Source organism: Moschus berezovskii, chromosome 11 (assembly GCF_049115385.1).
Source record: "Moschus berezovskii isolate FMDL1 chromosome 11, NW_MosBer_1.0, whole genome shotgun sequence".
NCBI classification, from domain to species: Eukaryota; Metazoa; Chordata; class Mammalia; order Artiodactyla; family Moschidae; genus Moschus; species Moschus berezovskii.
In genome coordinates, this window is record NC_142470.1 from 47496551 (window position 1) to 47523212 (window position 26662).

Sequence of the window (26662 nt, forward strand, 5' to 3'; positions counted from 1 at the left end):
TGTAAATGATGTTATTAAAACACACATATAAATAATCTAGGGAATATACTTAAAGAACACTACTTGGTTTAAGAGCCATGATCATTTGAAAACAGGAAAACCAAATTTTAGTACAATTTCTATATTTTGGGACCCACTGATTTCTGTGAGAGACAATTAGGAAAAGAGGTTTGCTGTTTACCATTGCAATATTTATGAAGCTGTAGGGGAAAGGGATTTACCAAACAAATTACTGTTGTTACAACATTATATAGTGTAAGTTTTAACTCATTTTAGGGAATAAAATTATTTCTTAAAATTTATCTTTTCTCTGTGGGTGGTTTGGTTATCTCTTTTCCCCTGAAAACATCATCCCATTTGTCCTTATTTTTCCAGTCCTTATTAACTCTTATTGCTAGATAATAAGGCTGCATTTCTTTTAAAATGGATTTGTTCAGTTTTGCCTTTCAGAACTTTTACAAGCCTCTTCTTAACACTCACCCATTTAAGTTATTGGGAGTATAGTTGTAACCAAGAGTTGAGTAGATTAAAGTATTGGGCTGGCCAAAAATTTTGTTCAGGTTTTTCTATAATATCTTACACGAAAACCTGAATGAACTTTTTGACCAACCCAGTAAAAGTGGCTTTTCTGGGAATTCCCCTGGTGGTCTAGTGGTTAAGACACTGCTTTCACTGCCGAGGCCCCAGCTTCAATCCCTGATTTGGTAACTAGGATCCCACAAGCCACATGGCATGGCCAAAGAGAAGTGGTTCTTCCAATAGGATGTTAGGTGACTTTGGATGTATATCTATCATAAGCAGTGTATTTAAGACTTGCACTTATTTCAGTGCCCAACCAATCAGTACTTTTTTCCCCCACTTTAGTCTGCTATGTCAAAAAACTGCATCAAGCTTTTGTGTGAAGATCCTGTTTTTGCAGAATATATAAAATGCATCTTAATGGATGAAAGAACTTTCCTAAACAACAACATTGTCTACACATTCATGACACATTTTCTTCTAAAGGTATGTCACAAATTGGAAACTCAACTTGTTACTTCCAATTAGTTAATGCTTGTGTTTTCATTGTATTGGTCTTTTGGAGTTTTTAAAAAATCATCTATTTCAGGTTCAAGGTCAAGTGTTTTCTGAAGCAAACTGTGCCAATTTGATCAGCACCCTTATTACAAACTTGATAAATCAGTATCAGAATCTGCAGTCTGATTTCACCAACAGAGTTGAAATTTCCAAAGCAAGTGCTGCTTTAAATGGGGTAAGAACTATACAAGGCAGTAGTCATGTACTTTCAAACTTTCCTTGTTTCATCAACTCTAAACCTGGCCTTAGTATATAATAATTTTAACTTCTTATTCAAACTCTAGAAGTCACATATGGTGAAAAAGTAACCAAATGAAAACGTGTTCCCTCTGCCTTTTATGTATGTAGTATACTTTCTGTCACCTTAAGACATGAGCCAATGTCATAAAATGCTAAGGGCAATAAAACCACTAAGAGGAGACTCTCATTCCCTTTACTTGCTCAAATTTTTTAAAATGTTATTTGTGATGTTTCTGTTAGTACCTGTTACTCATAAGGAACTGAAAACAAGTTAATAATATGCCTATAAAGCCAGTTAAAGCTGGGGAATTGGTTGCTTGCATAGACTTCTATGAAAGCCGTGTTATAGAAAAATGAAACACCCGCCAGCATGTGCAGGCACACGTCCAGCAGTTGCCTCCTAAGTAACAAAATGCTTAGAGGCCAGAGTGGATTACAGCACTACATGAAGACGACCTGTGGTATCCACCAGAAATCAAGTATCTTTGAAAACTGACTCCTAGATTAATGAGGCCTAAATTGTTCATGGATCATTCAGGGTTTGCTTTTAAAATTCCTGTATAAGTTTTATTACTGATTTTTTTTCCATTTTCAGAAAACACTGTTTAGGTCTTCAGTCAAGTGGTGTGGTGCAAAGAACTAGTGACTTAGAACCAATGAAATATAAAGGCAGTAGTATCATAACACTGGCTTTCTAGTTTTAGCATCGGTCTAAAAATACCAGAGAAACCAGGATGGATTCCTGGAAGAGTAATAAACATGTGCATTTAAACTACTAACAGTTGTGTCAAAATGTTGGCTTTGGAATTGAAAATGTTTCTGTTTGGATTTTTGTAGGACTTACGGGCACTTGCTTTGCTCCTGTCGGTACATACTCCCAAACAATTAAACCCAGCTCTAATTCCAACTCTGCAAGAGCTTTTAAGCAAATGCAGGACTTGTCTGCAGCAGAGAAACTCACTCCAAGAGCAAGAAGCCAAAGAAAGAAAAACTAAAGGTTAGCTTTGCAGACTAATAAAATATTGCCTTTAGGGGGTGGAAGAAAGGACAAATACACTCTCTGCTGCTGATTTTACAGCGGTTGTGTGAGCCTCCTTAATATAATGCTAAAAAATGCAAACACCCCCCAATATGATCTTAATGACTCTCTTCAGAGAAATTTTCATGTTGTTTTCACAGATGATGAAGGGGCAACTCCTGTGAAACGGCGGCGCGTTAGCAGCGATGAGGAGCACACTGTTGACAGCTGCATCAGTGACATGAAGACAGAAACCAGGGAGGTCCTGACCCCAACTAGCACTTCAGACAATGAGACAAGAGACTCCTCAATCATCGACCCAGGCACCGAGCAAGATCTTCCTTCCCCTGAAAATAGTTCTGTTAAAGAATACCGAATGGAAGTTCCATCTTCGTTTTCAGAAGACACATCAAATATCAGGTCACAGCATGCAGAAGAACAGTCTGACAATGGTAGGTTTGAAGACTGTAAGGAATTGAAAGACCTCCACTGTTCCAAGGATTCTAACCTCGCTGAGGAAGAATCCGAGTTCCCTTCTACTTCTCTTTCTGCAGTTCTGTCTGACTTAGCTGACTTGAGAAGCTGTGACGGTCAAGCTTTACCCTCCCAGGACCCTGAGGTGGCTTTATCACTCAGCTGTGGCCATTCCAGAGGACTCTTTAGTCACATGCAGCAGCACGACATTCTAGATACCCTGTGTAGGACCATTGAATCTACAATCCATGTGGTCACGAGGATATCTGGCAAAGGAAACCAAGCTGCTTCTTGACATTAGATGTAGCATGTCTACTTTTAAGGTCGCCCCTCCCCCCACCCGATGCTGTTTGTATAAGTTTTGCCTATTTCTGTTTTCGTGCTTCAGTTCGTCCAGTGCTCTCTGCTTGAATGGCAAGATAGATTTATAGGCTTAATTCTTGGCCAGGCAGAAACTTCAGATGAAAAAATTTGCATCTTCAGTATACTTTCTAAAGGGCAATCAGATAATGAATATGTTTTACGTAATTAAGAGTTCACTGTAGTGGCTTTCATTTAATATGGCTGTCTGGGAGGCACAGGGTTCTCTGGCCCTGTAAAATGTAATTTAAACTTACAGCATTTTTACTGTGTATAATATGGTGTCCTCTGTGCCAGTTTTGTACCTTATAATAGAGGCAGATTGCCTCCGATCGCTGTGGTTCTTATTATCAAAATTAAGTTTACTTGTATACGGAACAACCACAAGAAATTTGATTCTGTAAAGAATCCTCTTTAGCTGTGGCCTGGCAGTATATAAATGGTGCTTTATTTAACAGAATACCTGTGGAGGAAATAAAGCACACTTGATGTAAAAATAATTGTTTTATTTTTATTGACATGACTGATTGCTATTCTATGCACTTAATTAAACTGATTGTGATGACTTTTTAATTGTTTACATACCTTGCTTCAGTCTTCTCAGATGAAAGTAATGAGAAAACTGTGAATCAGGAGCTGTACTTGTCCAGTGTATTCTACTTCATGAGAAGTATAGTGGCAGGCCAAAAAGTACCTTTTAGCATAGACTTTTCAGTCCTCGCCACTCCAAAGTGCATAACTGCTGCAGGGAGAAGCATAACAATACAGCCCGCCCGCCCATCACCATGCTTCTGAATGCAGCATGCCACTGTTTCACGACCTAAGAGCAACACACCTTAAAACCCTGAAGTAAAAATAAAGGAAGTACCAACATGCCATTTGTCTCTTCCTGAATTAAAAATTACAGCTAAAAGCAGGCTTGCTAGATGAGCTTTAGCTTGGGACACTTCAACTATCCTTACTCGGAGACACAGTCTATTCCTGGAGGAGCATCTGTGGATGGTAACGTCAACAATCTAATTTCACATTGCTTGCTTTTAGCTCAGTGCAGAGTCTAGTCATATAGTAAATAAAGATTCAAACAATGCTTCAATTCTGTATTAGTTCGTGGATTTCATCTAGTATAAATTATTTTTTTTAAAGGAATAATAGAGGATGAGGTAAACATGATACTTTCTGCTTACAAAAAGTAATGCCCTTATAAAAATCTTCCAACTAACTCAACCATTTAGGGTGGTCAGCTGCAGTAAACCTTTTATTTCTTCAAAATGCTGCTTCTGCCAACATAATTTCATGTTCTCTTCTTCACAGATAGGAACTCCTTTACAGTCCAATTGTAATTCCGTTTGCTCTAGTGTAGGCACAAAATTCAGTGCAACTACTGCATAGTGTTCTGGAAGAAAAAAAGGAAAGTTTATTACTGTACTATGAAAAGAATTTATCCATACAGTACCACTATTTGCTTTTCATAGAAGAGGGTAGAATACTTGAAGTGTTTTTGGACTTAAAAGGTGCTAATAACATACCTTCTGGCCAATTCCTACATCTCCATTTCATGACGATCTTTTTATTTGTTAACTGAAAACATAAGGGGAAATTCCACTGAAAACATCTTTTAAAACTTTGTACAATACTATAGCAAAGAAAAACACCAAATCCTTTCATGAAAGCCCCTATGGGAGAAATACGAGAAGTAATCAATGAACATACACTCTCAACTTGGTTTATATGCCAGCACCATTCAGGACTGACTGTCCCTAGTGCCAAAAGGTAACAGCAGTAACACCAGACAGAAGTGTGGTACCCAGTACAGAGCTACTGTCAACAGCAGGGCAGCTGACATTTGGCAACACACAGAGTAGTGGCAGAGAGCAGAAACTTCTAGACCCAAGAGTTGGGAGGAGTTGAACTTGCATCTTCTAAAAGTCATAAATAGTGGCACAACTACTGTGAAACTAAGGCTTCATCTTTATTATTACTTAGTAAATATAAATTTTTTATTTGCCATATAACTAACTTTATAAATGGCTCAAGTTTCTGTGAGCTCAGATGAAAACTGAAGCACTTAAAAACAGCATGAATAAAGCATTTTAACTGAAGAGTCTAGCTTACTTTCCTTTAAGTAAAGGAATCCTAAGACTACTTACCAGTTCTGTATATTCACCGGTGATGTTTCCATCAAACATTTGGAATTTCCCTCCCTTTTCAGCTTCTAATATGGCAGGAGATTTAGAAAATTTTTGCACCAACTAACCAAGCAAAACATACAATAGATGTGTTATTCTGGCATGTGCTATCATGTTGTCAACCTAAATGTATATAGCATAACAGTTACTGTGGTTGGGTTTGTTTTTAATTGTGAATACATAGCTTTTAATTACAGCCTCAGTAGACTGTTCCAAATCTCAATGCTGATAAACTCCCCCACCCCGGCTCCCAAACACCCATCTTTTCTGCCCTCAAATCCTTAGGATAGCTTACCCCTCCTATAGCTATCCTAAAGATTACTAGATCCCTTCAATCAGAAAAACATAAGTCATGTAGGAAACCAAAAAACAGCTTCAGTTCTTAGTGGCATATTCTCTCCCAGTGTCAGCATTTCTGATTCCAGATACTGAGATGTTACTTACATCTTTCACAGTGAAGATTCTGTATAGCTGCTCGATAGCTGTGTCAAAGAGTTCCGTCATGTGCAGAGCCACAGTGGGAATCCTTACGCCCAGTGCCGGAGAGGCGGCCTGAATCTCCAAAGGTTCCGAAGCATAATTAGCATGACAAGAGATTTAGTTCTACAGTCTCAGTAAAATATCACAATGTCCCAAACACTATCCTTCCACTAAAAAGCCTTTTTAAGCACCACCAATTCTAGTCTTTATTTTGGAAACAGAGCTGCTTTGCTCTGTTCCACTCCCAGACTAGGGCTTCACAGCCCAAATCCTACTTGGATATGTAACTATGGCCCAGGGGGCATAAAGATAAGCAAGTGAAGGACACAGCACTTAAGGCCAAAAGGTCAAACTCCTTATCACCATAGTCCAAGAACAAGATCTAAAACCTCCCAATCCTCCGAAAGTGGAGAAATGCTCCTTCCATTGTGGTATGTGAACTTCAAAGTCACCTTTGTGACTTTGTAGTGTAACGACTACAAAACAGCACTGTCCTGAACTAAATTCAATATTTAACAAACAGGCTAGTTCATACAATCCCTTCCATCAAGAATAAAAGTCTCATTTCATCATTTACCCCCCAAATGGCAGAAGATGCAAGGGTGGATTAACTGGCCCTCCTCAGTATCTTGTATAGTTCTCCATCATCACAGGCTCTTGAAGCTTTGAAGCCTTCAAGCCTGGTGGGCTACAGCCCATGGGGTCGCACAGAGTAGGACATGACTGAGCTTGCACGCATGCACACACTAAGTACTTCCTTTCCCACCTCCCTACATATCGTCCACCAGAGGTCATACCTGCAAGGTATTCTCACTCAGTTTCCTTTTAACCGTCAATTCCTGGGCTGCCATAGCTTTGGTTGGTAAAATCATTCCCATTGTAAATTCTATAAAGGGAACATAGGAGAAATTACTTTAATAAAGCACCTTTTCCCTTCCAGCACAAATAGGCAGAAAACTGAAAACAGTATATAAGAATATAAAGACACACATTTGTAGAAAGAATTCCTATAGCATTTTGAGAATTCCAAGACCATTCTATATCTTTACATATAAAACTAATCATTAACATGAGTTCCACAGCAACTAATGTCTTTTACCGTTTTCTTTTTACTGAATGCCTCACTTTTATCTAGTTCGTGACAAAAACAGCATTTTCAAATGCTGTTTTCCAAAAAGCTCCACTTTATACACTTAACTACTAATAGCTTTATGACCATCACTTACTATCAAAACCAGACACCTGGCTCACTGCTTCACCACCACCTCACAAAGCTTGGTCTCCGTTCAAGCCTGTGGCAGTAGCATGTGTGATCTCGTGAGAAAAGTAAACCCCAAACCCATCTATACCAACACTGAGATATTCAGCAGAGTCCAAGGATGAGGTGCAGACATACAAGCCCTGCTGGCTATTTTACTTGGCAGGGAGCTTCTCTAATTTAGCAAAGAAGACAATAACCTCAGTTCCACTCAGTGCAGAGATCATCTGAGTAAGTTTCCAACTACACCTGTAATACCTACAGTCACTTTTTTATTCACTCATTCAACAAAGATTTATTAAGCATCTACTACTATATACATCAGGCATTGTGCTAGACGTTGGAGATACAGCATTAAACAGGACAGAGTCCTTCCATGCCCTCATGAAGCTTATAGTCTAGCAGGGAAGACAGACATTAGACAGATAATTATAAAAACAACTGATTAAATAATTATCCTCCCAGAAACTAACAATAATTCTGTAGGCAAAATAGTTCATGCTGTATAAAATACTGATAAGCACTAATTATAGATTTAATTCATGACTAGATCTCAACCTCCAGACTACAGTTTATCGTGCAGCATAAAAACCTGATCTCTGGAAACTGGGACATTGGCCTAATCTGGGAATCCAGACTACAGTGCAGAGCATTATTTGGGTAAATGGAAAAGGGACCCTCTAGTTCACAAGGATGCCTTCTTTACCCGTCTTAAGTGCCTTCAGGTAATCTCCAAGGGCTTCCCTGACCTTGGCGGTGCCTGCAGTTTTCATAAGATCCTTCAGAATATCCCCATCTCCTTTCTTTTTACTCACGTTCACCTACAAATCAGAAAAATACAAACCGAAGAAAAATCTGGTTTGACGTATTCTTACAATACTGGGACAAATGGATGAGGGAACTGTGATGGCAAGGGAAGGGAAAGACGTGATGTAAGAGAGAGAGAGAGACGTGACAGGGTTTTTCAGATAGTTTGAGAAGGTGTAAGAGTTTTTTAATCGTCTACTGAAACTGGTGGCCAAAACTTTAAGGGATTTCTTAGAATGTGAACCCGTAATCTGCATATATTTTATGTGTATATGTATCATACTGATGATGTAGTCCGTGGCATTCAGAGTCTAGAAACGCGCTGTTCAATATGGCAGTCGCTTGGCCACATGTGGCTATTGAGCACCCACTGAGATGCGTTCAAAGTGCAAAATCACACACATACACCAGACTTTAACGACTTCGTACCAAAGGAATACAAAATAATCTCATGAATAACCCTGATACTAATTACATGTTAAAATGGTATTTTTATCTTTTGGGTAAAATAAAAAGTATTAAAACTAATTTTATCTGTTTCTTTTAAATATTTCTAAAACGTCTGCTAGAAAATTTTAAGTTCTTTATGTGGCTTGTATTATGTAGCTATAGAACAGTGCTTGTCTAGAGTCCCAGATTCAGTTAATTAGGAAAATCAGGTTCCCCCATATCCTGGTCTGGGGCTACACTTTTTTTTTTTGGCAAGGAGAGTTGGGAAAAAGAGGAAGAGGGGGAGGAAACGAGGCAAGGCCAGGACAGGAGGAGAGAGGAGGAAACAGGGAGAGGGAAACATAATGCCTCTCTGGGGGTGCCTCTGGTATTCTCAGAAAGAAGAGGTATTGGTTTGAAACTCCCTTCTTGTCCCTGTGATTCAGTTGAGGTGGGCCTGCTCCCAGGGCCCAGTTCTACATTACAGAGTTTGTTCTGCAGTACTACCAAGGGCTGAATCGAAAAGACCAATTCAATATCCTGCTAAAATACTTCTGAGCTGATGGATGTGGACAGAGCAAAGTGAAGTCACAGGCCCTGAGTGCACTGACCACACATTTGAAGCTACCACTTTTAGGGAAGTTCATAGCCTTTAAGAAAGGCAACTCCTGGTAGTCCGGTGTAACTTACTACCCTGAAGGCCTTCACACTAAATATGTTCACAAATCAAAAAAGACCCTATCAGTCTGTCATCTGATCTGGAAAATATAGCTATCATACAAAAGGTTTCGCCCCACAACCAAGCTTTTAGCTTACAAGTGGACACCGACTGCAAACCAAGCACGGGAGTTCCACAGGCTCGCTCTCCCCCGACGAGGAGGAGCCAGTCACAACCAACACACATGCTAACTTATGTCCAAAAAAATGTAACACAACCAAGGGAGATCATGGCGAAAGGCCGAGAATTTTCACTATTAAAGGGAAAGGATAAAGATGCAGAGGAGGAGATACAAAATCCCGTTCACCAAGCTGTGCACAATACCTGAGCACTTCCCAGTGTATATGCAGTTGCATGATCTGATGACACCTTTGAAAGGTGATGAGGCCGCCATGGACGGTGCAGTCCACGGCTTCCCAGGCATGCCCTTCCTACCACATCACTCTGACCACACCCCACCCTACCTCCCCACAGCGCAGCTTCCTTCTCAGCAAACGAGCCCTTCACCACTCACCAAAACTACCGCACAGGCATAGGTTTTCAACTGCCCAATATGTAGAGCAGAAACTTGATTTAAAACCAAAGGAAAGAAATTCCATCAGTGTCATCTACTCACCTCAGTGTCATTTACTTCATTTTCTTCAGACAGGCTGGGTATTTCAATCAACCCCTTGTGCTTCGCACCAGATTCTCTAATGATACCTAAAATGAGCAAAATGTCTTCTTCAATTACAAAGTAACAGCTAGTTTAGGTAAAATTGCCCTGCCTAACTGAACAGCCCACCCTCCTCACAGGGCACAGCCTTCCCCCACAAATGCCCATCACCTGCATGTCCAAACCAACTCTGCTCTCCTGGCCCACATCAGAGGTTAAGTTCCTAAGAAAGCTGTGGGTGGGGGGGGGCAATTAAAGTGCAGACAAGGGAATTCCCTGGTGCTTCCCCTGCAGGGGGCAAGGGTTTGATCAGGGAACTAAGATCCCATGGGCCACATGGCAGGGCCAGAAAATGAAAAGAACAGTGCCATTATTAGACTTTTTTTAAGTGCACATGAAATCAGGGTCCACTTGGAAGCATGAGAGTGAAGTAAGTAGGTCTGTTAACCCGTTTCTTTTTTCATCCCCCAATATTCTTTAACAAGTCAAAGCGTAATAAAGGACTATCCTGAAGAAAAGTCACAAAGGCACAGGACGGCTAAAAAGGGACACTGAGTTCTGATCACAGAAAGAGGGAAAGGAAGAGAGGTGGGGAAGCCTGTGTGGATCCCCCCACGCAGCTAGTGTCTTTCAACACCGGGTGCTGACTTCAGTGACATCAAGATGGTGACACAGGTCATTCCCAACTTCAGCCCCCCTCACAAAAAGAGCAACTAGCAGCTACGCAGGGACAGGACACCACTGTGAAAATCCAAACCCAGAAGTGAGGCTGATGCACGCTTCTGGACCAGAGACAGAAGAGTACTGCAGTAGAGGGTATGAGGAGTGGTGACACTCTGACCAAACCGCCCCAAGGCCAGCACAGAGCCCCACCGAGAGGCCCCCACGGCAGTTTTCCAGCAGCAAAGAGGGCAGGCTCCCTGGCATTGTTGGAGGATTCCTAGGAGGCCAACAGGGGTCTCAACATGTGGAAGCCACAGGGACTCAGGCTTTCAGCAGCCAATGCTCAAACCTGGGTGGACGGTGTTCCTGCTTGAGGCAGGACATGAGCAAAGCTCAGCTGGCAATTCTGCTTGATGTGGGTCCCCATGCGATAGGCCAAGGCCAGCTGGGGTGTCTCACAAAGGTGGGGAAGCAAATTCACAGCTCTACTCAACTGCTGAGTGTGGCTTCCCAGCCTGACCATCCAGGAAGCTGGACCAGAGAACCTGGGCAGCCCTGGAGCCCGATCGGGCAGGGAGCCACACCACCAGTCTTGCCTGACTATAGAGTACAGCCTCTGGTGCTGCGTAGCCAGGGAGCCTGAACAGTGACCCCAAGTGGCCTTGGAGCGGAGCCTACAGCCCTGCCAAATTGCTTAACACAGCTTGGTTCCCTGTCCAGACAAGAAGCTCAGCAGCGACCCTATCCCACAGAGAACAGCCTCTAGCCCCTTCACTGCAGGAAACAGGTGGAAGCCTCTCTTGACCCAAGAGCCCAGCCAGCAACTTTGTTCAACAGCAGAGCATACCAAGCGGCCTATGGATAGTGAAACCAACCCTGCAGCCCCACCCAACTTCAAGGCACAATCTGTGTCTCCACATGATCACAAAACACAATGGAGGTTAAGGTCCTACCAAGAACTCTGCCTGCAGTTCTGCCTGAACAGAGTCCAGCCAGGAGCACCACCTGTCAGGGAGCAGAGCCTGAGACCCCACTCAACCAGGAGTGATGGCAGAGCCCAGCTCAGAACCCTGCCCAATCATGGAATCCAACCAGTGGCACCACCCTGCCAAGGAACACAGCCAGTGACTCTGCCTGACCAGAGGTAACTGCAGAGCACAGCTAATGCCCCATGTAACCATGGAGCACAGCCAGCAACCCTGCCTGGTCAAGGAGCCCACTGAGCAGCCCTGCTTGAATATGGAGTCAGTTGACTCACTCAACCATAAAGGCCAGCCATTGGTAACCCCCCACCCCGACCTCAGAGCACACTCAACTGGACACCCTGGCAGCAAGTCTTGCCCACCCATGGACATTACGAGCTGACACATCCAATAACTGAAGCTAAAAGGTGATGGATTTTCCCTGCCAAAGCAAACCTGTAAAACATGGAAGAAGAGACCAATTACTTACACATGCAGCTACTAATGCAAGGAAACAAGGTTCAAGAAAAAAAATCAGGCAAACATGAGACCACCAAAAGAACCTAATAGAGCTCCATAACTGACCCTAAATAAATGGAGATGCATGAACTACATGACCTGGAACTCAGAATAAATCTCTTAAAGAATTCAGCGAACTATAAGAACACACGACAACTAAACGAAATTAGGAAAACATTGCATGAACAAAACAAGTTCAAAAAAGAAACAGTGTTAAAAAAAGTCCACAAACTGTTGGAGCAAAAGAATACAATGACTCTACTGAAGAATTCAATAGAGAGCTTCCACAGCTAACTTGACCTAGTAGAAGAAAACAGAGTACACTAGAAGATGGGTTATTCAAAATTGTCCAAAGAAACAAACAGAAAGAGAGTGAAGAAAGAACAGGAGACTCAGGTGATACCATCAAATGAAACAATATGTTCATTACGGAAGTTCCAGAAGAAGAGAAAGAAAAGGGCCAGAAAGTCTATTTAAAATAATAATGGTTGGAAACTTCCCAAACCTGGGAAGAGAAATGCACATCCAGATTCATAGAGCCCAATGGTCCCATAAGTAGGCTGGGGAAAAAAAAAAAAAAAGGCTACATCAAGACACATAGGAGTTGAACTGTCAGAAGTCAAAAACAAAAAATTACGAAAGCAGTAGAAAAGTGACTCTTCACAAACAAGGGAGCTTCCATAAGGCTACAGGTGGATTTCATTTCACAGCAGGACCTTGACAGGCCAGCAGCAGTGGAATGATACACTCAAAGTACTGAGAGAAACAGTATGTCAACCAAGAATACTACACCCAGAAGAGCTGCCTTTTACTTTCAGAAGAGACACAAAGGTATTCCCAAATAAAAGCAGATGGGGATGCAGTGTCACTAAACCTGCCTTACAAGAGATGCTAAAGAACATTCATCAAGCTGAAATAAAAGGATGCTAGTTAGCATGATAAAAACATCAGTTCAGTTCAGTTGCTCAGTCGTGTCTGACTCTTTGCGACCCCATGAACCACAGCACGCCAGGCCTCCCTGTCCATCACCAACTCCCGGAGTTCACTCAAACTCATGTCCATCGAGTCGGTGATGCCATCCAGCCATCTCATTCTCTGTCGTCCCCATCTCCTCCCGCCCCCAATCCTTCCCAGCATCAGACTCTTTTCCAGTGAGTCAACTCATCGCAAGAGGTGGCCAAAGAATTGGAGTTTCAGCTTTAGCATCAGTCCTTCCAATGAACACCCAGGATTGATCTCCTTGCAGTCCAAGGGACTCTCAAGAGTCTTCTCCAGCATCACAGTTCAAAAGCATCAATTCTTCGGCAGTCAGCTTTCTTCACAGTCCAACTCTCACATCCATACATGACCACGGGAAAAACCATAGCCTTGATTAGATGGACCTTTGTTGGCAAAGTAATGTCTCTGCTTTTTAATATACTATCTAGTATGGTCATAACTTTCCTTCCAAGGAGTAAGCGTTTTTAATTTCATGGCTGCAATCAGCATCCACAGTGATTTTGGAGCCCAATAAAATAAAGTCTGACACTGTTTCCACTGGTTCCCCATCTATTTCCCATGAAGGGATGGGACCAGATGCCATGATCTTTGTTTTCTGAATGTTGAGTTTCAAGCCAACCTTTTCACTCCCCTCTTTCACTTTCATCAAGAGGCTTTTGAGTTCCTCTTCACTTTCTGCCATAAGGGTGGTGTCATCTGTATATCTGAGGTTATTGATATTTCTCCCAGCAATCTTGATTCCAGCTTGTGCTTCTTCCAGCCCAGCGTTCCTCATGATGTACTCTGCATATAAGTTAAATAAGCAGGGTGACAATATATAACCTTGACATACTCCTTTTCCTATTTGGAACCAGTGTGTTGTTCCATGTAGTTTTGACTGTTACTTCCTGACCTGCATACAGGTTCCTCAAGAGGCAGGTCAGGTGATTTGGAATTCCCATCTCTTTCAGAATGTTCCACAGTTTATTGTGATCCACACAGTCAAAGGCTTTGGCATAGTCAATGAAGCAGAAATAGATGGTTTTCTGGAACTCTCTTGCTTTCTCCATGATCCAGCGGATGTTGGCAATTTCATCTCTGGTGCCTCTGCCTTTTCTAAAACCTGCTTGAACATCTGGAAGTTCACGGTTCACATATTGCTGAAGCCTGGCTTGGAGAATTTTGAGCATGACTTTACTAGCGTGTGAGATGAGTGCAATTGTGCGGTAGTTTGAGCATTCTTTGGCATTCCCTTTCTTTGGGACTGGAATGAAGACTGACCTTTTCCAGTCCTGTGGCCACTGCTGAGTTTTCCAAATTTGCTGGCATATTGAGTGCAGCACTTTCACAGCATCATCTTTCAAGATTTGAAATAGCTCAACTGGAATTCCATCACTTCCACTAGCTTTGTTCGTAGTGATGCTCTCTAAGGCCCACTTGACTTCACATTACAGGATGTCTGGCTCTAGGTGACTGATCACACCATCGTGATTATCTTGGTCATGAAGATCTTTTTTGTATAGTTCTTCTTTGTATCCCTGCCACCTCTTCTTAATATCTTCTGCTTCTGTTAGGTCCATACCATTTCTGTCCTTTATCGAGCCCATCTTTGCATGAAATGTTCCCTTGGAATCTCTTAATTTTCTTGAAGCGATCTCTTGTTTTTCCTATTCTGTTGTTTTCTTCTATTTCTTTGCACTGATCGCTGAGGAAGGCTTTCTTATCTCTCCTTGCTATTCTGTGGAGCTCTGCATTCAGATGCTTATATCTTTCCGTTTCTCCTTTGCTTTTCGCTTCTCTTCTTTTCACAGCTATTTGTAAGGCCTCCTCAGACAGCCATTTTGCTTTTTTGCATTTCTTTTCCGTGGGGATGGTCTTAGTCCCTGTCTCCTGTACAATGTCATGAACCTCCGTCCAGAGTTCATCAGGCACTCTATCTATCAGATCGAGTCCCTTAAATCTATTTCTCACTTCCACTGTATAATCATAAGGGATTTGATTTAGGTCATATCTGAATGGTCTAGTGGTTTTCCCTACTTTCTTCAATTTAAGTCTGAATTTGGCAATAAGGAGTTCATGATCTGAGCCACAGTCAGCTCCTGGTCTTGTTTTTGCTAACTGTATACAGCTTCCCCATCTTTGGCTGCAAAGAAGATAATCAATCTGATTTCGGTGTTGACCATCTGGTGATGTCCATGTGTAGAGTCTTCTCTTGCGTTGTTGGAAGAGGGTGTTTGCTATGACCAGTGCATTCTCTTGGCAAAACTCTATTAGCTTTTGCCCTGCTTCATTCCGTGCTCCAATGCTAAATCTGCCTGTTACTCCAGGTGTTTCTTGATTTCCTACTTTTGCATTCCAGTCCCCTATAATGAAAAGGACATCTTTTTTGGGTGTTAATTCTAAAAGGTCTTGTAGGTCTTCACAGAGCCGTTCAACTTCGGCTTCTTCAGCGTTACTGGTTGGGGCATAGGCCTGGATTACTGTAACACTGAATGGTTTGCCTTGGAAACGAACAGAAATCATTCTCTCATTTTTAAGATTGCATCCAAGTACTGCATTTCGAACTCTTTTGTTGACCATGATGGCTACTCCATTTCTTCCAAGGGATTCCTGCCAACAGTAGTAGATATAATGGTCATCTGAGTTAAATTCACCCATTCCAGTCTGAACAATTAAAAAAAAAAAATTATAACAAGTATCTTTTCCAAAATAAAATGATAATGAAACTAGAAAATTCATAAGTACATGCAAATGAAAATACTCCTGAACAACTAATGGCTGAAAGAAATCAAAGGGAAAATTTTAATATATCTTGGTATAAATAAAAATGGAAACACAAACACTTATGAGATGCAGCAAAAGCAGTTCTAAGAGGGAAGTGGGCAGCTGTAAACTCATATGACAAGAAATAATCTCATATAAAGAGCCTAACTTTACACATCAAGGAACTAGAAAAAGAAGCAAAAAGCAAGCCCAAAGTCAGCAGAAGAAAATAACAAGCAATCTACAGATTCAGTGCAATGCCTGGTAAAATTCCAACTACATTTTTCACAGAAATAGAACAAAAAAATCCCAAAATTTGTATGGAACAACAAAGACCCAAATAGCCTAAGCAATCTTGAGAAGCAACAAAGCTAATGGCATCACACTTCTTGATTTCAAACTATATTATAAAGATACAGTAATCAAAACAGTACAGTACTGTCATAAAAACAGGCAGAGGTCAACAGGACCATAATAGAGAATAGAACAGACAGGGAAGAGCCCCAAACAAGTCGATGCTCATGGAGTCAATCAAGCTCAGACAAAGGAATCAAGAAAGTACAGTAAGGAAAGGACTGTCTCCTCAACAAATGTAGAGAGAACTGGCATCCATAAGCAAAACAATGATACTGGACCACTATCTTATACCATACACACAAAAAAATTAATCAAAGTGAACTAAACACTTGAACCTAAGACCTGAAACCAAAAAAAAAAAAGTCCTAGAAGAAAACACAGATGATAAGCTCCTGGACACTGGTCTTGGTGATGATTTTTGGACTTAAGACCAAAAGTAAAAATAAACAAGGAGGATTAGTTAAACTAAAAAGCTTCTGCATAGCAAATTAAATAAAGTAAACCTACTTAATGGGAGAAAATATTTGCAAATCATGTAACTGATAAGGGATTAATATCAAAAGAACTTGTAAGACTCAATAACAAAAAACAATCTGTTTAGAAAATCTGAAGAGATGTTTTTCCAAAGAAGACATACATACAAATTCCTCTGGGATAACATTAAACGCACCAATATTCACATTATGCTGGGGTCCCAGAAGGAGAACAGAGAGAGAAAGGACCTGAGAAAATACTTGAAGAGGTAACAGCTAAAAACTTCCCAAACATGGAAAAGGAAATAGTCAGACAAGTCCAAGAAGCACAGAGAGTCCCAGGCAGGTTAAAACCTGAGGAAGACGCTGAGACACATAAAAATCAAACTGACAAAAATTAAAGACAAAGATAAAATATTAAAAGCAACAAGGGAAAAATGACAAATAATATACAAGGGAACTCCTGATTTCTCAACAGAAACTCTACAAGACAGAAGGGAACAGCATGATATATTTAAATTGATGAAAGGGAAGAACTTAAAACCAAAAATACTCTATCCAGCAAGACTCTCATTCCACTTTGATGGAGAAATCAAAAACTTAATAGACAAGTAAAAGTTCAGAGAATTCTGCATTACCAAACCAGCTTTACAATGAATGTTAATGGAAATTCTCTATGCAGGAAACCCAAGAAAAGGAAAAGACCTACAGAAGATAGTGAAAGAAAGTAAGTGAAGTCTCTCAGTTGTGTACGACTCTTTGTGACCCCATGGAGTATAGCCTACTAGGTTCCTCCGTCCATGGAATTTTCCAGGCAAGAATACTGGAGTGGGTTGCCATTTCCTTCTCCAGGGGATCTTTCCAACCCAGAGATTGAACCCAGATCTCCTGCATTGCAGGCAGACACTTTACCATCTGAGTCACCAGGGAAGCCCCAACCCAAAACAGTTAAGAAAATGGTAATAGGATCATACATATCTATAATTACCTTAAATATAATTAAATGCACCAACCTAAAGACACAGACTGTCTGGATGGATGAAAATGTGCATGTATCTTGCTTACATCATCCTGCTTGACTATGTAATTATTTTCTACTGTTAGGTTAATCATGTTCCCATCATGGCTTGCAATTATAATGATCTTTTATATTTTGTTGGATTGATTTTGGTCATTGATTGTGAAAACTGATAAACATTTTTACTACTGTGATTTATTTATTTTCACTTTTTCTATTTCATATTCAGTGTTCCCATTCCATTCAGTTTGTTTTCCAATTTCTCCATCTCTTTTTCCATCTTGCTCAAGCCTTTATCAAGCACAGTAAAAAACTTTTGTATACCTATATATAAACAATATGTATATATTTTAGAAAACTTACAAGAATTTTTGCCTAACTAAAAAATTTATGACACTTTGATTCTACTTGTTTGACTTAGTAGGAATAGAATGCTAGATTTCTAATTAAAAACAACAGCTATGCAACAAGCAACAAAGGTTTACTGTATAGCACAGGGAACTATAATCAGTAACATATAATAACCTATAATGGAAAATAATTTCAAAAATAATGTATGTATATTTATGTATAACTGAATCACCTTGCTATGCATCTGAAACACTATAAGTCAACTATACATCAACAAAATACACATATTAAGAAAAAAAAAGAGGTACAAATGGTCAACAGGTACATGAAGTTGTGCTCAACAATTATCATCAGGGAATTATGACTTCACACCTGTTTTACTGTTATTAAAAAGGGGAGAAATAATAAGTGTTGGCAAGGATGTGGAGAAAAAGGAACTCTTGTGCACTGTTGGTAGAAATGTAAACTGGTGTAACCGCTATGGAAAACAGAATGAAGGTTCCTCCAAAAATTAAAAATAGAACTACCATATGATCCAGCAATTTTACTTCTTGGTATATACCCAAAGGGAAAAAAACACCAATCCAGAAAGATTGCTGCATCCCAGTGTTCACTGTAGCATTATTTACAACAGCAAAGACATGGAAGCAACCCAAGTGTCCACCAATAGATGCATGGATAAAGAAAATGTAGTATATACACACACCGGAATATTATTTAGCTATAAAAAGAAAAAAAATTTTGCCATTTGCAGCAATCTGGATGGAACTTGAAGGCATTAAGTAAAATAAGTGAAAGAAAAATAAATACTATTTGATCTCACTTAAATGTGGAATCTAAAAGAAAACAAAAAAGTCATAGATACAGAGAACAGATCAGTGATTGGAAGAAACAGGGAGTGGCAGAATGGGGAAAATGGGTGAATGTGGTCAAAAGTAAAAATTTCCAGTCACAAAAAATAAGTCATAGAGATGGAATACACAGTATGGGAACTATAATAAGACTATTTTACATTATTCAAAAGGCAAATCCTAAAAATTCTCATAAGAAAAAAGAAAAACTTGGAACTATATGGTGATAAATATTAGCTAGACTTATTGTGGTCATCATTTCTTGATGTATACAAATATAAAGTCATTATAACCCCAAAAGAATATAATATTATTTGTCAATTATATCTCAATAAAAAAGGGAATAAAGATTAGAGTAAAAATAAATGAAACAGAATAAGAAAACAATGGAAAAGATTAACAAAGAGCTGGTTCTTTGAAAAGACAAAAATATTGACAAAACTTTAGCTACACTAACCAAGGAGAGAAAAAGAGGACTCAAATAAAATTAAAAATAAAAGATGAGACATTACAACTGATACCACACAAATACAAAGGATAATAAGAGACCACCATTAACAATTAAATGCTGTAAAACTGGACAACCTAAAAGAAATGGATAAATTCCTAGAAATATATTTCCTACCAAGCCTGAACCATTCAGGACTAGAAAGTCTGAACAGACCAATTACAATTAAGAAAACTAAATCAGTAATTTAAAAAACCTCCCAACAAAGAAAAGCCCAGGACCAAATATTTTAACAGCTAACATCAATCCTTTTCAAACTCTTCCCAAAAACTGAAGAGTGGAAACATTCTCAGATTCATTTTAAGAGGCTGGTATTATTACCAGGATACAAAGCTAGTTAAGGATGCTACAAGAAAAAAATTACAGACAAATATCCCTCATAAATAGAGGTGCAAAAATTCTCAACAAAATACTGGCAAATTCAACAGCATATTAAAAGGATCATATACTATGATCAAATGGGATTAATCCCTGGAATGCAAGGATGGTTTAATGCCCAAATCAAATCATGCATCACATTAACACGATGAATAATAAAGATCATATGATCATCTCAATTCAAGCAGAAAAAGCTTTTGAGAAAATTCAATGTCCTCTGATAAGAACTACCAATAAACTGGGTAAACAGAAACATATCTCTATTATAATAAAGACAATATAGGTAACAACCCCACAGCTGACATTATACTCATCATATGAAATGTTGGAAGCTTTTCCTCTAATATCAGGAACAAGACAAGGGTACCCACTCTCACCACTCCTACTGAATTGTATTGAAAGTTCTAGCCAGAGCAAACAAGCAAGAAAAAGAAATAAAAACAGCCAAATTGGAAAGGAAAAGGTAAGATTACTTCTATTTGTGTAGGACACGATCATATATACAAAAAAATCCAAGAGATTATTAGAATAAATAAAGTAAAGCTTCAGAATACAAAATCAACATAAAAAAATCAGTTGCTTTTCTATGCACTAACTTAATGAACTATCTGAAAAAGAAATAAATATTCCATTTACAATAGCAGCAAAAATGGTATAATACTTAGGAATAAATTTAATCTAGGAGGTAAAAGATCTGTAGATGGAAAACTGTAAAACAATGATGAAAGATAACCCATGTTCATGTCTTGAAAGAATACTGTTAAAATGTTCCCACTACACAAAGGCATCTGTACATTCAATGCAATCTCTATCAAGATTTCAGTGGCATTTACAAGAATTAGAAAAAACAATCCTAAAATTCACAAAGAATCACAGAATACTCTTGATAGTCAAAGGAATCCTGAGAAAGAACAAAGCTGGAGACATCACAATTCCTGATTTCAAAGTTTACTACAAAGCAATAGTGCTAAAACATTATGGTACTGGCATAAAAAAAGACATATACCAATAGAAAAGAATCAAGAGGCTGGAAATAAACCCTTGCATATATGGTCAACTAATATATGACATGGGAAACAAAACTACTCTATGGCTATAAGCTACTATTTTCAGTAAATGGTGCTGGGAAAACTGAATATTCACATGAAAAGGATGAAAATGAATCCCTATCTTACCACCATACATAAAAATTCACTTGAAATGGATTAAAAACTTAAATGAAAGACCTGGATCCATAAAACTCCTAGGGAAAAACAGGGAAAAAGCTCCTTGATGTCAGTCTTGCAATGATTTTTAGATATGATACCAAAAGCACAAATAAAAGCAAAAATAAACAAGAGGAACTAGTCAAGCTAAAAAGCTTCTGCATGGCAAAACAAAAAATGAAAAGACAGCCAACAAAATGGGAATAAATAGTTGTAAACTGTATGTGATAAGAAGTTAATATCTAAGGAACTCATACAACTCAATAGTAAAAAAAAAAAACACCATTAAGATGGGCAAAAGACCTGAATATCTATGCAAATAAAATATTCAAATGCCCAACAAGTATATGAAAAGGTGTCCAATATCACTAATCATCAGGGAAATACAAATCCAAACCACAAAGAGAGACCGCTGCATCCCTGTTAGAATGGCTACTATCAAAAAGCGGTAACAAGTGCTGATGAATGTGTGGAGAAAAGAGACCCCTCATGCACCACTGGTGGGAAAGTAAACTGGTGCAGCCAACTATGGGAAACAGTAGAGGTTCCTCAAAAAATTAAAAACAGAATTACCATATATGTAGCAATTCCACTTCTGGATATATAGCCAAAGAAAATGGAATCACTATCTCAAAGAGATATCTTCACCCCAGTGTACAAAATGGCATTATTTATGGTAGTCAAAACATGGAAACCTAAGTGTCCAGCCATGGATGAATGAATAAAGAGAACATGATGTATTTACACAATGGAATATTATTCAGCCACAAAAATGAAGGGAAATCTTGCCATTTGTGACAACATGGATGGACCTTGAGGGCATTATGCTAAGTGAAATAAGTCAGAGAAAACCAAATACTGTATGATCTCATTTATATGTGTAATCTAGACAAACCAAACTCATAGAAACAGAGTAGACTGGTGTTTGCAAGGTGGGGGAGGGATGGGCAGTGAAGGTGGTCAAAAGATACAAAGTGTACAAACTTCAGCTTATTTGATGAGTAAGTTCTGAGGACCCTAATGTACAGCATGGTGAGCAGTACAGTATTATTCACTTGAAAACTGCTAAGACAGCAGATCTTAAAGGTTCTCAACATACACACAAAGAAAACGACAACTCTATGAAGTGATGGATGTTTTAACTAACCTTACTGTAGATTCATTTTGCAATATATGCATATAGTAAATCATCACACTTTTCACTCATACAATGTTATAAATCAATCATATCTCAATAAAGCTGAAAAAAGCTAAATTTAATATAACTAAAATTTAATTAAAAAAAAAAAAAAGCAAGACCAGAGTACTGCTTCCTCCCCAGCAGGTTTCACTAGACACCTCTAGGACTCACTACTAGAAAAGAAAGCACATGGGGTCAGGGAAGCACTGGTGTGCCTGCCCTCTGGCTCCTGCCAGGGACATATCCTGCAGAGGAGCTGGTTGTTGCTTTGAGCTAAGGGAGATGGAAGAGACAAAGAGCAAAAGCTTCCTTGGGGCTCTCAGAGCCCCGTCAAGGGGAGCTGGAATGTATAAGGAACCAGACCCTGCTATGATCCAGCCAGCAGGACCCACTGAGGGAGCAACTGATAAGCAACCTCCAGCCAGAATATTCCAAGCCAGGAGTGGGGCTGTTTTTGATGCTCACTAAATACCTCCCTGGGCTCTGGCCTGGCTCAAGTCAGCAAGACAGTCACTAGGACAGAGGCCCAAGGCCACTAACTGGGCAGCTGTCAAGAATGGAGATGACTCGAGCTGAGGCCCAAACTTTAACACAGCACAATCCTCCAGAACCAAATCTTACCCTTGTGCTCCTCGTTTTTTCAACAAGGATTTACTGAATATAGGCTGTCTACTCAGCAAGGAGCTAGGCACCATGGGAGAAATGCATTCATTCAACAAATACACAACCTTCCAGGCAGTAATCTGTAAAGAAAACTAATCAGTCCCTGACCCAAAGAGTGAAAACAACCAAAATGTCTATCAACTGATGAATAGATAATCAAAATGTGCTACATCTATACAACAGAACATCAGTAAACCATGAAAAAGAATGAAATGTGCTATAAGACAGATGAACCTTGAAAATATTATGCCAAATAAAAGAAGCAAGTCACAAAAGACCAAAAACTGTGACAACATTCATAAGAAATGTCCAGAATAGGCAAATCTGTGGAGACAGAACATAGGTCAGTGGTTGCCAAGGGCTGGGCGAGTGACAGGTAAATATTTTTGTGGGAGAGATGAAAATGTTCTATAACTGACTGTAGTGATGGCTGCACATTCTGTGAATATACTGAAAACCAGGGAATTATCCACTTTAAACAGGTAAACTGTGTGGTATGTAATTATCTCAATAAAGATGTTATTTTTAAAAAATCTCTGCCCCAATGAATGGGGAGAAAAGGGGGATCCCGAACAATAATAATATAACTGCATGTAGTGTGCCAAGTATAAGTGCTTTCAGGAGAAACAAAGCAAAGAAGGGAAAGAGTACAAGAAAAGGATCTGATACTTTTATAGAATGGAGACAGGTGACATTTTTATTGAATGTACTCAGGATGCAAACCCGAAAGAGCCAAAGGAGCCAGCATGCAACAATCTAGGGGAAGAGTGGTCCAGGCAGCAGCTCCAGGAAATAATAATGTTCAGAAGTGCCTGGCCGACTGAGTCCTGCTGAGAACAACAAACCAATTCAATGGACATGAGTTTGAGCAAATGAGATGGTGAAGGACAGGGAAGCCTGGCTTGCTGCAATTCATGCGGTTGCAAAGAGTTGGACATGACTGAGTGACTGAACAAGAAGCAGCTCTGAATGCTGGGAGAGAGGAAAGCCCATAGCAGGTGGGGCAAGAACTCCACAAGTCATAAGGGTGTCTGCAACCACAAACACCAATTTAGGGGCCCAAGCAAGAGTTCTAAAAATATCTGTTGGACTTCTCTGGTGGTCCAGAGGATAAGAATTCGCCTGCCAATGAAGAGGACACAGGTTCAATCCCTGGTACAGTAAGAATCTACATGCCAGATGAACCACTAAGCCTGTGAACCGGGACTACTAAGCCCACGTGCTGCAAATGCTGAAACCCATGTGCCTTAGGCCTGTGCTAGGCAGAAAGAGAAGCCACCATAATGAGAAGCCCGTGCAACACAACGAAGAGTAGCCCCAGCTTGCAGCAGCTAGAAAAAGCCCACACACAGGAACAAACACTCAGTGCAACCAAAAATAAAAATATCTGTTGAATGAATGACTAATGGAGCCAACCAACTCTGTTTCACCAACGCTGCACTCTACCCTACCAGTATCTGGAGGCTCCTGTTACCTTTCCAGCCCAGCTTGATATTCCACTCATAGAAGAAAATCAGCTTTCCTTTGCGGCTGCTGCAGGAAGCCTCGCCTTCCACCTGCTTCAGCTCACTGATCTCGCAGCGGCCAGCCTCATTCTCCACGGTGATACCCACCAGAAGTTCACGAAGCCTCCCCTTGGACCAGCTGGTGGCATCCCGCTCTGTCCTGCCAGGACCAGAAGAAGGGCAGAGCCGTGAATGGACGCTCTTGCTGATATCCACACGCCCATCCCTGACCCAGTCCAGATCTGCCCAATTCCTCTCAACCACTGAGAAACCTGCCACCCACAAACTTACAGGCACACTTCTCAGACCAGTTTTCTAGCAAACATCTTCTAATTCTCATCAGTGACTTAAGATATGCTGGGAGGCATGGCTTATTTGGGAGAGAGGAGGTCTAGAAATTTCACCTGTTGGAAATGGAGGGGCAAAGCCTGGGCCACATGAAAAAGTAGTTATAACTGAGATAATTTTTATTGTAATAAGACAAATTATTAAGTGTTTTCACACGTATATTATCTAACACAATCTTCCCAAATAATGTTCCCAATTTAGGGGAGTGAAAATAAGCTGAGAGAAGTCTATTAAGTGTTCATGGTGGCAAGGCTGGGAAAGAAGAGGTCAGCCCTTCCCACCCCCAGGCCAGGACGTCCCCTGCCCCCGACACCTCCGCGAAAGGATGCCCTCATAGGCTAAAGCCTTGCTCTGCCCTGGACCTGCCTCAGCATCACCTTGATGGTCCCGAGGTAGCATAGCCCTAGCCTTCAGAGGAAAGGAGCATAGAATATCACTTCCTAAAAGCTCAGGCGGAAGGGGGAGGGAGGCAGAAATTGGCTCATACTCTATATGAGATTGAAAAAAGATGAGTAACTAGTTCCAACTTCCAGCAGGCATTCCAGCAGGCAGGCTCACTAGAGACTCAAGTTAGATGTGGAGTTCAGATTCAAATTTCTGTTTTCTTGTACTTTCCACTATAGACGTCACACTCTCTCTCTCTCCAGCTTCATTTTAATTCCCCCAAGACTTCAGGGGCTGGGGCGGAGGGCCACGGGAGGATAGCTCCTGAGGTGACAGACTGCCAAAGCTGAAGAGGTAACTCAGGAATGACTGCTACTCCTGGGGCCCAACCCAACTTTCAAACAGCTAAGTCAAGCCCCAGAGCCAGTGAGGGTAAGACCCCAGGTCTCCAGGCTCCAAGGGCTCCCCAAGCCCCGACGCTAAAGACAAGCATCTGCACCTGTGCAGCCCCACAACCCTCCCCGCTCCTCCCGCCCAGGGCTCGCCGCGGCCAGGGGAGCGCTCCGAGACCCGCGGCCGCCCTGCACCCGGGAGCCGGGCGCTCGCGGAGGGGCCCTCCGGGCCCTCCCGTCCCTCCCGGCGGCCAGCGAGCGAGGAGGCCCGCCCGGAAGCCGCGGCCCCGGCCCCCGCCCGGCCGCACCAGTGCCAGTTGTTGACGTTGGTCCCGTCCTCCCGCTCCTCCACGATCCAGCGCGGGTCCCCCTGTCCCCACTTGGCCATGTCAGCGTGGCGGCGCGGCCCCGGCGGAGAACAAGGAACGGCCGCGGCGGCGGGGCGGCTCCGTCGCCGACGTTTCCGGCGGGCGAACCCAGGAGCGGAGCGTTCGCGGCGCCCAGAAAGTGCCAGAAATCCCCGCCCCCTGCGCCAGCCTGCCCCGCCCGCCCCGCTGCGGAGCGCCGGCGAGAGCCAGCGGGGCCCGAGCCGAGGGGCGGGGGCGCGGGGAGGGCCCGAGGGGCGGCGGCGCCTGGGCTCCGGGGGCCGGCGCGCGGGAGGGGCCTGGGCCGGGGTGGATGCGGCCGGGGAAGGGAGAAGTCTCGGCCCGGGAGACCCGCGTGGGGGGCGGCGGCGGCGGCTGCGCTTGGGAGAGAGGTCCAAGCCGCGGCGCTGCGGAGAGGCGACCCAAGAGGCCGGGGCTCGGCCCTGGAGGCCGGGTGGGAGTCTGCGGAGGCTCTGGGCCCCGCTGCGGGACTTGCGAGTGCAGTGGCTGGGAAGGGGGGACCTCCGCCGCCTCCGGAAGGCCGGACGCCTCTCCACGACTCACTGTTACTACCGCAGTGATTGCCTCCAGTGTTGGCAGAGGGGGGCGCTGAATAAGGGGCGCCTGAGAGCAGCACCCGGCTGCAGGCGGGAACCGCCCGCGCTGACGGCCTTCGCTCCTCCCGGGGTCACTGCCCGAGCACTTGGTTTGCTGTGCGACCGACTTGCCGAGGTTCGGAGCGCCGCCTCTTTACAGCGCAGTTCTGTTGTGTGGAAAGTTCTCAGGAGTTGGTGCCCTCTGGCTCTCCCCTGGACGCCACCTCTCACGGCTTTCCAACACCTGGCCAAGTAGCACGGGCCACCAAGGTCCTAGTTACTTCGGGAATGTTTACATTTTATTCATGTAATGATCCTTTGGAGATGACAAAAGAAGGAGATTGCAACAGTGTATTATTGCAGCTTGATGCAATTTTACAGAAATTAATGATTCCTGTAACGAATTTCCACCTTCCAGCAAAAACCTGGCGTCAGCTGTTTGGAAAATGTTCCCGACAAGTCTGAGGATGTTTAGTTAGAAGGCAGAACACGTATGAACGT

General features: G+C 41.8%; 2 protein-coding genes across 7 annotated transcripts in view; one reads left to right on the plus strand and one right to left on the minus strand.

The window, feature by feature from the left end:
- USP34 (ubiquitin specific peptidase 34) overlaps nt 1-3288 on the plus strand; it is a 227615-nt gene extending 224327 nt beyond the window's left edge. For 4 of the 5 annotated variants that reach the window (XM_055399249.2, XM_055399252.2, XM_055399250.2 and 1 more), the window contains 4 exons: nt 865-1005; nt 1109-1252; nt 2155-2314; nt 2497-3288. In XM_055399249.2, coding sequence (XP_055255224.2) covers nt 865-1005; nt 1109-1252; nt 2155-2314; nt 2497-3104 — 1053 coding nt within the window. In that variant the 3' untranslated portion in view covers nt 3105-3288. Of the gene's footprint in view, nt 1-864; nt 1006-1108; nt 1253-2154; nt 2315-2496 lie in introns of those variants that run through there. The other variant, XR_016038579.1, reaches the window with a different exon arrangement.
- A 964-nt stretch (nt 3289-4252) lies between these two features.
- LOC129539062 (activator of 90 kDa heat shock protein ATPase homolog 2) lies at nt 4253-25724 on the minus strand. 2 transcript variants are annotated; one of them, XM_055399255.2, is made up of 9 exons: nt 25509-25724; nt 24046-24236; nt 9664-9749; nt 7800-7914; nt 6633-6721; nt 5800-5907; nt 5317-5418; nt 4696-4747; nt 4253-4562 (listed from the first exon to the last, which is right to left on the minus strand). In XM_055399255.2, the coding sequence occupies exons 1-9, from the start codon at nt 25586-25588 to the stop codon at nt 4390-4392; spliced, it is 996 nt and encodes a 331-aa protein (XP_055255230.2). In that variant the 5' UTR covers nt 25589-25724; the 3' UTR covers nt 4253-4389. The 2 variants fall into 2 exon arrangements, with proteins under 2 accessions (XP_055255230.2, XP_055255229.2); XM_055399254.2 differs by having other exon boundaries at nt 5800-5913; nt 25509-25723.
- Between the last annotated feature and the right edge of the window lie 938 nt (nt 25725-26662).